General features: G+C 41.6%; 3 protein-coding genes and 1 pseudogene across 8 annotated transcripts; all 4 read right to left on the reverse strand.

Moving 5' to 3' along the window:
• Positions 1-677: 677 nt before the first annotated feature.
• LOC136523985 (uncharacterized) lies at positions 678-1928 on the reverse strand. The gene is made up of 2 exons (XM_066517480.1): positions 1323-1928; positions 678-1256 (listed from the first exon to the last, which is right to left on the reverse strand). Exons 1-2 carry the CDS (start codon positions 1926-1928, stop codon positions 678-680), a joined length of 1185 nt encoding a protein of 394 aa, XP_066373577.1.
• A 911-nt stretch (positions 1929-2839) lies between these two features.
• On the reverse strand, positions 2840-3679 carry LOC136523986 (uncharacterized). Its single transcript, XM_066517481.1, has 2 exons — positions 3473-3679; positions 2840-3007 (listed from the first exon to the last, which is right to left on the reverse strand). Exons 1-2 carry the CDS (start codon positions 3677-3679, stop codon positions 2840-2842), a joined length of 375 nt encoding a protein of 124 aa, XP_066373578.1.
• A 264-nt stretch (positions 3680-3943) lies between these two features.
• On the reverse strand, positions 3944-5227 carry LOC136523987 (uncharacterized; annotated as a pseudogene).
• Positions 5228-6703: 1476 nt separating this feature from the next.
• On the reverse strand, positions 6704-12099 carry LOC136520246 (uncharacterized). Of its 6 annotated transcripts, none has more exons than XM_066513699.1 (9): positions 11626-12099; positions 11368-11531; positions 10027-10128; positions 9771-9851; positions 9588-9680; positions 7518-7616; positions 7278-7445; positions 7108-7194; positions 6704-6990 (listed from the first exon to the last, which is right to left on the reverse strand). In XM_066513699.1, exons 6-9 carry the CDS (start codon positions 7582-7584, stop codon positions 6884-6886), a joined length of 429 nt encoding a protein of 142 aa, XP_066369796.1. In that variant the 5' UTR covers positions 7585-7616; positions 9588-9680; positions 9771-9851; positions 10027-10128; positions 11368-11531; positions 11626-12099; the 3' UTR covers positions 6704-6883. The 6 variants fall into 6 exon arrangements, with proteins under 6 accessions (XP_066369796.1, XP_066369795.1, XP_066369798.1 ...); XM_066513698.1 differs by having other exon boundaries at positions 10027-11242; XM_066513701.1 differs by having other exon boundaries at positions 10956-11531.
• Between the last annotated feature and the right edge of the window lie 3437 nt (positions 12100-15536).

The raw sequence follows: 15536 nt of genomic DNA on the forward strand, positions 1-15536 counted from the left end.
ATTGGTAGGAAGAAATCTCCGATATCCATTTCTTTCGTGCTCACAAACTAATGACCCTGGTGCAACAAAGGGAAATACAAAGGAGCTATCCTCCTGAATGCGAGAAACCAACGCCACTACGATCGTGCCATCCCACGACCACTGGTATGGTGTTGTTTAGCACTATTGTTCATTATTATCGCTAACTTGCTTCGTTAGTTTTATTCAAGTAATTTATGTTTGTAATTATGTAGGTGCTAATTTGGTTGATCCCACATTGGCACATGAGAAAAGTGGGGAAAGTCGACAAAACTCATGGTTTTGAGAACATACACGTGTAATAGTTATGAATGGTTACAAAACGAAATATTATGAACAAAACATTCAAAGTGTCATTTTTATAACAATAATATAACACATGTTCAATTTTCATTATGCCATCACACAAGTGTATATACAACATCTCCGTGTAGAGTCTGATAAACCATTTAAAAATACCTAGCAACAGCAATAAATATGGTATTAGTGAGATATTATTTGTACAATATAAATTGAATGGAAAAAAAGCATTGTATGCGATAGTAATGTTGTGTTACCTCGCCTATGGCGTTATAACCTCCTTAAATACAACATTCTTCATGAAAGTTCCATCCGCTATTGGGGTCTTCTTATCCTTATCTTTTTTATTTGATGCATTCTTATTTTTTCCCCTCAGCATTCTTTTTAGCATTTTTCTTCTCTATCTTTTTGGCCTCCTCCTCTTGTGCCTCCACATCAGGCGGAAGGGCCAAGATCTTAATATTGGTTCTTGACGTGGCTCTAGACATCGCAACATACAACTGACCGTGAGAGAACACGGGTGCGGGTAGGTACACACCCATGTTCAGGATAGTTTGTCCCTGTGACTTGTTGACCGTCATGGCAAAGCTCAGCTTGATAGGAAACTGCTTCCTCTTAAACTGGAACGGGAACATCTCATCATCAGACAGGCATAGCGGTATTCGAGGAAGGAATACCCGCTTCCCAGCATGCTGCCCCACCACGATTTCTACGTCGATTGTATTTCTTCGGAACCCCCACACCACTAGCCTTGTACCGTTGCATAGCCCATTGGCAGGGTCAATATTCCTAAGCAATATGACAGGACACCCGAGCTTGAGCTTCAAGACGTGTGGAGGCAGCCCGTTGGGGGTCAAACTGTTAAGGAACTCCGATGGATAGTAGTTATGTGGATCATCTACCGTGGAGTCAAAACTATGATACACCGTCTCGTCGCCCTAGAACATATCAATCATTTTCATATTGATCATGTCCACCCAATCGTTACATATAGATAAAATCACTCTAGTGGTGATGTAGTCTTTGTCCGTCATGTTTGCATTTAGATCTAGAAAGATGATGTCGATCATTGTATGATCTTTCTCAGCATCGCCAGAGTACGGGACACATATCTCGTCTGGAATACGTACATTGCCATCTCCGTTATCCTCTTCCGTTCCACCACCAATGCGCAACAGATAATCTGCAAACCATGGGTCACTCTGAGCCCTCATGTTGCGGATGAGCTTTAGGTGGCGCATGGATTCCCAAAGATACGACCTTCGTAGAGAAGCACCGACTATTTGAGCTCTGGATCCTTTTCGCACAACAGGGAGGACCTGTCTAAAATCCCCACCAAGGATAACAGTCTTTTCACCAAACGGTAGGTTTGACCGGCCCATTATATCCTGTAGGCTATTGTCTAGTGCTTCCACATTTTGCCTCTTTGTCATAGATGCCTCGTCCCAAATTATGAGAGCTGCTTGCTGTAGTAACTTGGCAGTACCACTCTGTTTCGTGAAGCTACAGCAACCGCCCTCTTGAAGAGTTAGGGGTATCTTGAAACATGAGTGGGCCATCCTCCCACCTGGCATTATGGCTGCTGTGACTCCAGATGTAGTTGTAGCCATGGCAAGCTTGTCCTAGCTGCGTAGTTTTGCGAGAAGTGCTCTATACAAAAATGTCTTTCCTGTCCCACCAGGTCCATCCACAAAGAACAACCCGCCTTGTTTGCAGCAGACAGTGGCCATTATCTCATCATAGGTAGACCTTTGCTCGGCATTGAGTGAGTCGCACAATAGCACATCTTTGGGATTCTGCTCGACGCTAGCTTCCTCAAATATCTCATGAGGAATATGGCTAGCATTGTTGTATGAGTGATCAATATCTAGAAGAGGAAATGACCTTATGTCCTTCCCCATAGACTGCAGCATGTTTCTAATGTCTACCAAACCATTTGTTCTACTAGATCTAGGGATGGATGATTGTGGCTGTAGTCCTCTGACATTGCATCGTAGTGTTTTTTCCACAACCCCATCACATCATGCGGCTCGCAGAATACCAATATTGTTGCAAATAGCCTCTGCAAAGAGGAAGGCATCTAGAATAAAGTAGCTTTAGTTAGACATTCATCCAGTGTATTATCTTCTTCGATTAGACCCCTCCTTTCTATAGCTTCATGGAACGAAGGTAGTAGCACGCCATCAACTGTCCTCAGATGTTCGTATGAGGTAGCACCAGCAACATTGTTCAAGAGAACATGAAGAAAGTAATGTTCTCCCTCAGCAGGATGAGCCGAGATGACTCTTCCAACTTGAAAAACGGAGTTTTTCCTTTTCTGCCAAAATTTACCATCGGACTGCCAGGTAAAATGCTCTGAGAAGTCCCGATACAAGATTCCACAGGCTTCCTCATGATGCCTGTTTGCATCGAAGTATGCTGTCAGCATTGACTCTTCTACACCTGGCCTATTAATGATCCGTTCGATCTTATCCCGTTTATGAAATGCCACCATGTGCATGTCGGGTAGATGAAGCTACAGCTACTGTACTGGTGGATGGTTCTTGCTCAAGTCAAAGCCATATATCCTCCATAGTTCTTTTGGAGGCGTCACCCACCGGGCATCTCTATACTGCTTGATCTCATCAATGTTCCCTTTCTCGTCTGCTTTGTCGGTCTCCCTCATCACCACCGATGCCCTATCATGTCCCTTGTATATGTATTCGAATAGATACTTTACTGATTTAATGCTCCCACGGGCCTCAACATTGATATGGCAGTTGAAGGTACGTAGAAGGCAAGGGTTGTAAGGCATGACCCATTGATTGTCCAGGAAATGGCCTCAAACTTTTAGCGTGCGGCCATCATTGCGTCGCCGATAGATGGGGTACGAATCCTTTCCTTGTGACGTTGCCTCATAGAATGGGTGCGGGTAATGGTTCTTGCATGATCCGTGGCCTACCGTGCACGGACAATATGGATTTAGCGTCCCGCAGGGACCATGCATCATATGCTTCGTCACCATCTTGTAGAGCTCAGGGTACTTCTTGTTTGGTAGCTCTGCACTGATAATCATGTCATATTGCTCAGGACATGTGAGCTTGTACTTCCGTTCCATTATCAGCAAGAAGTGTGCATGCGGCAAGCCCCTCTTCTAGAACTCTACTACATATACGTAGGCCTTCACCTTTGCAAGTATGTCTTTCTCCATCAACATTTTCCTCATCGCCTCTAACTTTGCTCTGAAGACCCGTGTGACAAGATCTGGGTAGTCCTGTGGTGTCTGGCCTGGATAAAGTTCATTCTTGATCTCATCCCAGTTAGGGTTGCACGTCATTATGAGGAAGATATCAGGTTTACCATACTTTCGCACCAGAGCCATTGCATCCATGTATCGGCGCCTCATATCACGGGGTCCTCCGATGAATGATGAAGACATGACAGTACGCCTTCCGACATTCTCAGTAGATCCTTCACCCGAATACATGTTGTCCACTAGGCCTTGGTATAGGTCAGCCCTCAAAGTATCCTGATTGTTCCTCATGTAGTCTAAACGCGAGCTCTCAATCTTGATGTAGGTGTCAACGGCGAACTGCTAAAAAAGACGTCGGCCATAGAGTATTGGATTAAATATCCCTGGCCGCATCTAGAACTTATAGCAGTAGTAGTCGCGCACGGAGACACTTGTATTCAAAACAGGTTCTATAGGGAGACATTGTTCGAATTAGTATCATGCATTAACAGAAAAGAGTTTATATTGCATTATTGAAAAGAGTTCAAGTTACCTCCATCATCATCATCACCATTCTCAGCACGCTTTTTGTGGATTGCTTGAGCTCGCTCAACTTGAGCCATAGTCACACCCACTTTTGGAATGCAGTTGTGCCACCCAAGCTCACCCATTGGAAAGAACAGCAGGTATGACAGTGGGTCATAGCATGCATTATATGAGCGGATACCGTGTATAGACCGATCCTTCCCTTGCAGGTGAACACTATGCTCGAATTGGTCATGACGCTCACTCCCCTCAACCCAGACGGTGGCCACCTCTGATGTCAATGGCACGTTATATGTTCTTTGGTCAAGCCACTAGTCAAGGTTCAACTCGACTCGGTAATCCTCTAGATTTTCAACGTGTCCCATACGCCTTAGTTGCTGAGAGTAGGGATTCCTATTAAAGATACTAACCAATTGCTCTATAACTTCTTTGTCTTTTTGGGCGCATTGCTCATGGCACTTGCTCATCCGATGCTCGAGGGACGGATCGTCGTCGTAAAAATAAAGCTCGAGGTGTCTCTTTTTGACACCCTCCTCTTTACCAAATGAGCATATGTTATGGTAAATCTGGCTATGGGCACGGAACGTGTAGACACCATAGATTCGCATGTTAGTGGTCACACGATCTAGGTGGCAGTATAGAGAAATAAAAGAGAAGTGGCCGTTAAAATATCTGATGTTTGCACGAAAGTGCCTAGCATCAGCATCCGAGCTTCACCACAACCTCATGAGCTCTGGTGGTGTCTCATGAGTTGAAAGATGAATCTTTCCACCCCGACAACAGAATCCGGGCGGTTCACCCTCAAATTTCTTTGCATTGCAGTGCTCGTAGTTTGGCACCAATGGTAGCATGCACGACTCTAACGGGACATTAGCGTAAACCTTGTCGTATGGATCCGGGACATCAGGCTCACTATTGTCTTGCTCATGTGTGTCAAGATTGTGCTCGACGTCGGCTCCCTGCTCGTCGTCTTCTAACAAAATGTTGTTGTGTTACGCGTTGAAATAAAGTTTGTGAAAGAATGTTTTGACTATTACGTGATGTACCTTGTTCGGCAAAAAAGTATGCCTCATCCTCTTCCTCGTCCTCCTCAAATATGACATCCTTGTCATAGTCTGTGCAACATGGCCATATATATGATGAGAGAAACATAATGGCATACAAAAAAGGGATAAATTTAATGAAGAAAATACCATCCTCAACCATAGTCTGGCATATGAGCTTATGCACCGTTTCAAGGCATTGAAGAGGTACCATCAACTATAGATGTTTGTGTCTGTGTACCTGTGCAATTATTAGGTGGTGGAATTGGAGGTTCCTAGGTGACACCACCAGTAGTTAGAAAAGTTATGAGTTTTTGGAATAGAAGAGCGAAGGTGAAAGTATCAACAATATATAGTGATCAAGGCTAATTACCGTTGTAAACCACACTCGGTTGAGTTGGGTCGTTTGAATCATTACACTTTCCATCTGCACACCCTCTGGCCCTTCTTCCAATGTTTGCTTCAAAAGCCCAATTGCGACGAGATAGAAGGGCATTTCTCTCTCCAGTGGTCACTCGCTGCCTATGTATGGTCTATGCTGTAGCCAATTTAGGGGTCTGGACTTCTGGATTATGAACTACAGATGGCGCGATGTCAACAGGCGTGCCCCTCAATTCGGGTATTTCCATATCGTGTGAAGGCGCTTCAGGCGATTCAGGTGAAGAAAGGAAAATAAGCTGAGGGTTAAAGTGAGGGCTCTCCATGGCGATTGAGTCCGGATGCAGATTGTTGGCTTGGCGTTCTCTCACCATCGTATTGTATTTTTTGTTGATCTCTTTTTGTTTCAACTTCTTCTCTTGTGGAGTCATTTACAGTTTCCTTACAGTATTTTTTGCCGCATACAACTCACGTCGCCTCTTGTTTATTTGCGCCTTTTGTTCAGGAGACATTGCAGCCCTTCGTGCTCTATCTAGCTCACGCTCACGCTCTTTTGGATATATGACAAATTTGTCGATGGAAGGGGATGCATTTACAGCACCTATATATTAATAAAAATGTTCGGTCTCAATGTTTAATCAATGAATAACACACAATAATTGAAATTATATGATAATGAATTTACGCAACAGTGTCAACTTACGATGGTGTTCAAACTCTTTTTGTAATTAAAAACAAAGCCACTATTCTATAAAGGCATACCCATTTCTTGAAAAGTGTCGATATCCGTCTCCGTTAAACTGTCGTCAATATCATTAGGTGCTCCAATGGTTAAAGGGACAACACCGTCTAAAAAACCTACAACACCACGATAAGATATTGCTATGGAGAAATCAATATTATTTGCACACCTGTTGGCTGGGCAGTCTCCTTTGGAGTCAGTTGTAGCATCATTCTTGTATTTTTTGGTGTATTTTTTGTTGCATACAATTCATGTCGTCTCTTATTCTATAGCGTCATTTGTTCAGTAGACATTTCAGCGTATCGTGCTCTATCACGATCACGCTTACGCTCATTTAGACACATGACAAGCCGATTGATGGAACTAGGTGCATATCTGGAACCTATATATCATGGAATGTCACTTTAATCAATGCACATTAGGATGATGTCTAATCACAATCGGAATAAACAAACACAGGCACGATTCATCAGAATTCCAAGCAATAGATACAAAAGTGTACCTGTTTCAATGTCATCCACGTAACCAGTGCAACCAATGTTGATTAAAGGTACCAGACCGTCTACAAATATAACCATACAATACAAATTGAACCATTCCATAAGCAAACTATGTCACTTACGGTTGCCACACTAATAAATACTTTTATTCTGCTAATAAGTAACATGATAATTGTTTCAAGCCATTACTGTAAGTTGATTGCCTATGGAGCCAGTCGCTGTTTTCATCCATTTCATTTGTTGTATTCCCGTCTGCAAGTTCAAACATAGTTGATTGTTATTAATTAATCCATACAATAAGCAAACTATGTCAACATGTTAATTGCAGTCGCCGCACCAATAAATACTTTTATTAGCAGAATAAGTAACCTGATAATTCATTGGCGCCATTACTGTTGGTTGAGTGCATATGGAGTTTGTCACTATTTTCATCCGTTACATTTGTTGTATTCCCATCTGCAAGTTTGAACATAGTATAAATAAATTGTTATTAATTATAACACATATGACTTTTAAATTGACACTCAGCAACACCACACCTGTTGAATGAACAGTCTCATTGTTATGGGGATCAACACGACCTTGGTTATTCATCTTATACCTCTCACGGCGTTTCTTGTTTCTTTCACTCCTCTTTTCATCAGACATTATTGCATATCGTTCTCTATCCCTCTGCCTCTTCTGCTCACTAGGTCGCGTATAATTCCCTTCAATAAATTTTTGTGAGTTGCAAACATATGAACATAGAATATGTAGAGATATCTTAAAAGTTTATTTACCTCCATGTGTTGTATTTGTAAGATCCCCCAAAGGTATCCGATCACCGGTTGGCCTTAGCGTGTCCATAACACTACCTGTCACTTTTAGCAATGTTGTGCCTGTGAAATAATATGCCCAATAAATCTCATTATTGCCAAAAAAAGTTAAATAAGTTGATAATATGCAACTTGAACGAACTGAATAACACTACGAATAAAGTTGGAGTATGCACAATGAAAAAGATGGTCATGAACGGATCACCAAGACCAATAGGCCACATAGATTGCCATCAATGTATTCAAAGTGCACATATGAAAAATGAATCCTGATTTCAAACTGTATTCACAATTATCCTTGCAAGATAGCATGTTCACATTTTCATAGTACACGTCATGTATAAATTCATAAAATGTGGAATGGCACATTGCTAAGAAAAGCATACTATCAACCTGTGCATCCACCAATTTATTTACAATATATGCCAAACACTCAAGAAGAATAGTAAAGTGCCTACAACTGCAGGGCCAAGCTACTAAAAAATCATCAGGACCAACCAAGTGACTACTGAAAGTTTCACTATGTTTCAGAGTTTCTACCATGGTCTCTCATTCAGGTAACATCAATTATCAGAACAGTTCCTTTAGTACAAATTGGCAGTCATCAGTGTCGGTAGTTATTTTGTTTAGTCCTCCATTATCTAAGCAAAGAGTTGAATAAGACAATCATATACAATGTGTTATCCAGACATGTGACTAAAGAGCGCATTAGGTACAGAAAAGTATGTATTCAGATTAGGAACTAATAAACTGGGCATTAGCTACTAAAACTACAGTAGGAACTATTGAAACTGCAAAGGTAGACCATGGAACACATAATCTGGCTGTAGTGGGGATTTTGAAGAGAAGCTAAATAAATATGCATTGACATAGATTCAATCTATGTTTAGGAATCTGAAACCTGCATAGCACACCATTGGTTGTTGGATACTGTTGTTCTTGCATCAAATGCCAACACATAAGAATAAGGCTTGCACTAAATCAAAAAATCAGAATAGATATTTAGCAGCCACACAACTGTAGTGCGAGCTTACAGGTGCCATGTAATCACTACAATAGATCACTATTCTGTGAACGAATAGCAAATTGGAAGGAGATATCATGAAGTATTAGTTCAGATTATATTAGCAATTAGGGATAGAAGTGTATGACGAATCATCGTAACACAAAACTATGGAAGGGGCGAAACAAATCATTAGGCACATGTATTATCTCTGTCTCCGCATCCAATTCATTTTATGTGATATATGGATATAGTATGAAACAAAACAGCAACAACCTGCAGTAGCAGAAATGGAAAGGTTGTGATCCAAATATATCTAAATTTCGTGCACACTGATTTTGCTTTACAGAACGTAATATTCTGATTAACTGTTAGCATAATTTAAATGGGAAAAAGTTTGGAATAGCTAGTGATTATTTATTTAGGCCCCGTTTAGATCCAAAAATTTTTGAATTTTGGCTACTGTAGCACTTTCGTTTTTATTTGGTAATTAGTGTCTAATTATGGACTAATTAGGTTCGAAAGTTTCGTCTCGCGATTTCTCACCCAACTGTGCAATTAGTTTTTTTTTCGTCTACATTTAGTACTCCATGCATGCGCCGCAAGATTCGATGTGACGGGTACTGCGCAAAAATTTTTGGGTTTTGGGATGCATCTAAACGGGGCCTTAACTGGAAACTGGAATTGTCTTAAGTCTGCGCGCCATCTTTCTTTCATATAGAATGAGTCATTTCATTAACCTACGATAGCAAGTTAATACTGAGATAGCAAACAACATCCGGTATGTTCATGCCAAATGTGTTGAGGTGCGCAAAAAGTCTAGGTACAGCCGGGACAGAATAGTGGATTAGAAAATGAAACGAAATGAATCAAAAAGAAAAAAAATTAAATACAGTTTGGTCTCCTAGTAGAGTTCCTTTTTCCCAAGCGCAAGTGGGACTTGTGACAGGGTAAGAGGTAAGTCAGGTTTCTATCAGATCATTACCTATAAGATTGTAGGGAAATTCTGAACACGTGGTTGTTTGGCTGACCTGTTGGCTCGCTGAATAGCAGAGGCAAAATTCTTCTGAAAACTGGATGAATTAGATTGCGGATGAAGCTGCGTCCCAAGTGTGCATCTTTATCTATGACATAGTGGCAGGCGAATAGCATAGTTTATAGGTAGGTTACGAAATAAGCAAAATATTAGTGGATCGAGGAGGAATATCAATCACCTAGGATTAGAAGGTTTATAAGGAGAAATCTAGCTGAAGGCCTGTGGCTCTGGCCGTTGCAGGAACTGGACACCTTGTCACCTGAAAAAAAAGGAAAACATAGCACACACTCGATAATTTAGAATTTTTTTAAAAAAAATTGTGTTACCACCGAATATATTCTATGAACTAATCATTCAATGTGTTGCAAGATAAAACCCAGATAACCAAGTTTTCAAACACACACCATCTTCAGTACAATATAAGGTAAACTTACAACTTAAAATCTGAGATGGACTGAATGGGAGAAAGATTCTTGTCACTTCCTAATTTAGCTGGCCTTCCAACGGTACTGAGGACCTCGCACTTGAAAAAAATACTGAAGCACCAAATCATCATGAGCAATGGGAAAACAATGGAAAATAAACAAATATAAGCATGGAAGGTAAATCAAAGTAAAACTGCGAGGCCTAAATGTGCACGGATGCAAATATGCTTGTGATAAGATGGAAATCCAGGTAATTGCAGCAACAACTATGGAAGGCAAAACTGGGAGGCCTAAATGTGCACAGATGGAAATATAGTGGTGATAAGATGAAAAGCAAGGTAATTGCAGCAACGGGGAAACCACCATGCCTATGCTAAGCTGAAAAGGCTTCGTCCTATTTTTTTAGCCTTGTTAAAATGCATTAGAGGAAATAAGTAATAGTAAGCATAGGTTAAACGACAAGATATGAGAACCAAGGTTTGTCAAAGCATAGGGGCATAGTATAGCAGTCACAAAAAAGCATAAAACCTGAACAACAACCAATTTTTCTAGGTAGCAGTGAAGTGCAGGAACCAATACATGATTGTTGGTAGGTAAAAGTAGGCCATCATTGCATATGCCAAAGCGCCTCAGTGCATGAAGAATACAAGAAAGGAGCATATATATGTAATGGTTCGTATCACCCCATATGCCAAATGCCTCAGTCAATAAGAACTCTCCTTGAAATGTTGTTTCTTTATTGTAAGTGTACTCTATGGTCTCAAGCATCTCTCCTATTATGCTATCTGATCCTGCAACAATTCACAATTGACTTTCGCTAATGCCACCCCTAAGATTAAGACACAGATCTGCTTTGTGCTACAACAAAACAAAGGAAACTGGAGATACGCAACCAATTTTCTGAACCAATATGTTATTTACAAAAAAAGTTTACTAACCTGATTTGTACCAGTTAATTTTCCAAACCAAACTATTATTTCCCAACCCAAGCCCTGATGACCAAACTGTTATTTCCCAACCCAAGAAGTATTTCACATGTTGAGAAAAAAACCATTGCTTGATCTGCAATTTCATCAAATCTTCCAGATATCAGTTGGGAAACAATGAATCACATGATCCTTTGAAGAACTCTTCCCAGGAAATATGCACATGGAACATATCATCTCTGCTGCCAGTTTATCTTTCTCAAAACCAAATTAACGAATAGCTAGCTAGCAGAGTGTTGCTGCGTCTCACCAGTGCATATGACGAAGCAAAATAAAGTAGGAGCAGCAAACTGTTAGTGCCATTCATTCATCAGTCCAGTTAAGGCACATTAATACGTAGATTGAAATTAAGGAAAATAATTACCATGATCAAGAAAAGAAACCAATAGGCCTTCGACGTTGAGGTTGAGCACCTAGATCTACCGGATCAGCAGGCAGATGCTCCGACGACAATGACGACAGCGGACTGACCTGCAACACGCCATTGGGGCTGTCCTTCCCAGAAGCCTGCAGGCCGCACGAAATCGACTGCGGTGAGACGGACGGGGAAACGATCAGAGCTCCGTGAAATTCAGTGCTGGAAAGTTCCAAATAGGACACCGCAACAAAAAAGAAAACCAACCTTCATCTCCTTCCTGTTGCTGACGAGGAGCCCAACCATACGGCTTCAGAGGACATCGATCCCTTCTCCTGCCCTTGCTGGATCTGAGCGGCGCGAGGGCTTTCGCGACTTCACATGCTAGCGCTGGGGAAAGTGGCCCCACATGTCGGCGCCGTGTAAAATCTCCGGGGGAGCGATGGAGCGGGGGAGTTCGCTCGTTCAGAGGTCGACGGTGCGGGCACAAACGGCGAGGTCGATGGGGCAGGGCGGATCGGTGCGGGGCGAGGACGCGGATCGGGGAGGAGCGAGGATGACTGTGCGAGGACGCGGATCGGGGAGGAGCGAGGATGACTGTGCGAGGACGCGGATCGAGGAGGAGCGAGGATCGCAGGGGGTTTCCTTTTAGAAGATTACGGCGCGCGGTCGCAACGGGAGGGGCGGACCAACGGAGCCACCGTTGTCGCACGAAACGATGTCTTACTCTCTTTCTTTTTTTCCTTTTAGATGTAGGAGATTAAATTGGCTCAGTCTATCAAGATTGACTTATGTCGGTTGCATATTATCTGGGTAAGTTGAAGCATCGGTCTTGATGGTTCGTCTTTCGATGCGTGGTTAGTTACGTTAGGGAAACCCGCTGTTGGTGTTTCTTAGCGTAAGAAGAGGAAATCCGCAAGCACACAGATACACCGTTGTAGCATTTTACCTAAAAGTATTCAGGGTATCGTATTTTCCCAAAGAAATAGATGTGTAAGTAGTCGCTTAGCTAGTTCTCCCAAAAGATAAAACGAAGAGTAACTCGGGTGGTGAAGTTCTTCTAAGTGTAGAAACCTTAAGTGAAGATAACTTTGCTACTACAGACTCACTTCGAGCACCAAACCACACTTGGTTTGCCAAGTGATGTCGGCCTACAGCTCTACGTCGTATCCGAACATGAGGAATTACGAAGGACAGACAAGGCTATCACCATCTGCTGCCTATCCCTCAACCAGATGATACGAGGCAAACAAAGGTAACTTCTAGCTTAGACACCACATCTACGCTATCAGTCACTACTCTAGCGTTGGCCAGGAACTTCCGTCTTTATCAGGAGTCCTCTACTAGAGCACCTACCATGAGGACGAACGACGAACCCGCAAGTAAGTAGTAACAACGATAACTTGCTTAAGAAATCAATATCGAAGTTGAACACGAACTTCTTACTCCAAGTAGTAAGACGATCGTAGACGTACAAGTGTAGAGGAGGGCCGACAAGTCCGGTACTCTATCCACCTGATGTATAAGGCTTGCCGAGTACAAGAAGTAGAGGGAGCCGCTACTCCGCTACTCCTCTAACTCTTCCTCAGTCACTCCCTTCTCTAGTCAAGCTAGAAGCTAAAATGTGGCTTGCTCTTCTTCTCTTCCAATGTGTATGATTTTGAATGCAAAGAGGGGGCCTCCTTTTATAGCTTGAGAAGGTCGGTTTAGTGTGATATTTTAGGAAAGCACCCATGCAACTGCCCTCCTGGCGTATTGAATGAACCGCCTGCGCAAGGTAGGGTCGAGTGGAGCTAGGGTCGGTGTGCCCGCACTAGGGGTGCAGTCGTACTAGGGCTGGCCCGCCTCGCAACCGCCTTCGTGTGGTCGGTTCCTAAGTGGGCTTGGGCCGTTTTTACGCTGGTGTTCTGCCCAGAATTGTAGTTGGAAGGGCTGCCTTGTGCTTCCTTGGCCTGAACAGGCTTTGCGTTTTCCCTGATTGCGTATTTTGATGTGTATTTCATAGTTTTGTCCTGCAAAACATATATATACCAAAACTCATAGAAAATATGAGTTATAAACCCTAATTCTAAGTTTTGGCCTTGACATTTGTTTTATTTTGCTTAAATGTTGGCGGTAGAATTGCGAGTTAAGCATTGCCAACAAGCTCCCCCACACTTAGTCCTTTGCTCGTCCTCGAGTAAAGTTCTAAGGACTAAGCGGGTTCATCTCCTTAATCTAAAAATCTACATACAAGTTATTCCAAGCTTCACCTTAACCTATGAACAAGTTATTCCAAGCTTCACCTTAACCTATGAACTTACACGTGTCTACCAAAATATCTTGGGTAATTGAAAAATGGAACAGCTTGGATTCAAATCTTCTCACTCTATTCCTGCTCAGAAACTTGGGTTTTTGTATGGTTTTGAAAACAATAAGATAGCTTTTGTTCCTTGAATGATTCTCTCAAGTCGCTCAGATTTGTAAGTGGTCCCTCACCAAGGCATATTTTGCAAGTTTGCCTTCTCTTTGATCATCCTACTTCTAAGAGCTTATGTGGAGTTTTTGGGTAGGAATGAAAAAAGTTGTGGCACACTTACATTGCATATGTTGTAAAGTCAAATCCTAGACCTCACCGGAGAGAAGCGTCATACTCTTAGATCAAAAACTGTGCGAGTGTGTGGAATTGGTGGAAATATACTCCTTGGTTTGATTTGATCTCTAGCTTTTTCGAGAACATGGCTAGCTTATTTTTTTCTTATGAGCCTTCATGTGCTCATTCATTTTTTTCAATGTTTCTGGGACCTTCATATGTTCCTATATTTTTTTCTATACTTTGGGTTGTCCCATTTCTTTTTTTCAATACTTTTTGCATAGCCTTTTTGTCTCTTGATATGCTAGGGAGATCATATTTTTAGAGAATGGAGTATTTATTTGCTAGTGATGGAAAACATGTTTTAGGATATTCCCAGTGTAGGAATAGTTGTTTATTTGTGGTGTGTACGTGAGTTTTGACCTTGGGAGCATGAAACATCTATCAACAGGGGTCACAGAACTTGACCAAACTCAATACAAAGTAAGAGGCATATGTGGAAGGTTTTGTCATGTATGATCATATATGGCCTTGGAAGGTATTTGAATGTCATTCAAGGAACATGCTATTTTGAATTTTGTTTTGTAAAATAAACCCCAAGTACTTTGCAAGAATGAGTAAGTGTCATATAATCCTACTATATCTCATTCGTCAATTACTTAGATAAAATGGGTTTCCTATGATAAGTGTTCACAAGTTTTTAGGGATATTAGCAAGGAATAAAAAATATGCAAACTTTCTTAATCATAGGAAGATATGGAGATGGAGCATTTCTTTTTAGTTCATTTTTTAAAAATTTATTCATTTTTAAAGCTTTTATTAAATATGGAGTAAGAGAGTGAAAGTTGCACAAACCGAGTTTGATTTTTAGCCATCATTTGTGCAACTGAGTCAGAGATGAGTGTGGTTCCTCCCCCACACTTGTTTTCTTTCCTATTTTTATTATGACAACAAAAAGAACAAGAAAACAAGTGCAACAAAATATTTCTAATAATAACTTTATTCAATTATCAAAAGATAGGCGCATTACATGATAAAAATAAAAAAAATGTTTGGAATGAAAAACTTAAGAAGACAATCATGAGCCTGATTATTGTGGCGGGAGTGGCCTAGAAAGGTTGATCTAGAACATGTGCTACTCCGCTGCCTTTGCCACACTAGAAACCTTTTCTCCAAAGCCGCCGCGAAGCTCATTGCTCTCATCACCGAAGTCTTTGATTTTCAAAAGACTCTCAGCGAGACGATCATTGGCCTTTCTAATGCTTTCGCGCAAGCTTCTATTGCTAGCATTAAGTGAGGCGAGTGTAGGACCTTTGCGTGGCTGCTCATCACTATCGCTGAAGAATCCAGTGGGCTGCCCTCTAATAAGAGGTTTCACCATCCTTTTGAACCTAAGAGGTGCACCCAAGGATTCTACCGACTCTTTTCCTGACGAGGCCAGTTTGCGCACCAGCTCCTTAGTGGGCTTACACATGAGCGCTTTGAATAACTGAGGATGGAAGATTGATGAGTTTTCTTAATGAAGGCTGTGTTTTTAGACTTAATTGGATTAAGAACAGAGGTCTGGAATCGGCTCTTTAGCCGAGACAAGAAAGACAATGGATTA

The sequence above is a fragment of the Miscanthus floridulus genome, chromosome 18 (assembly GCF_019320115.1).
Source record: "Miscanthus floridulus cultivar M001 chromosome 18, ASM1932011v1, whole genome shotgun sequence".
NCBI classification, from domain to species: Eukaryota; Viridiplantae; Streptophyta; class Magnoliopsida; order Poales; family Poaceae; genus Miscanthus; species Miscanthus floridulus.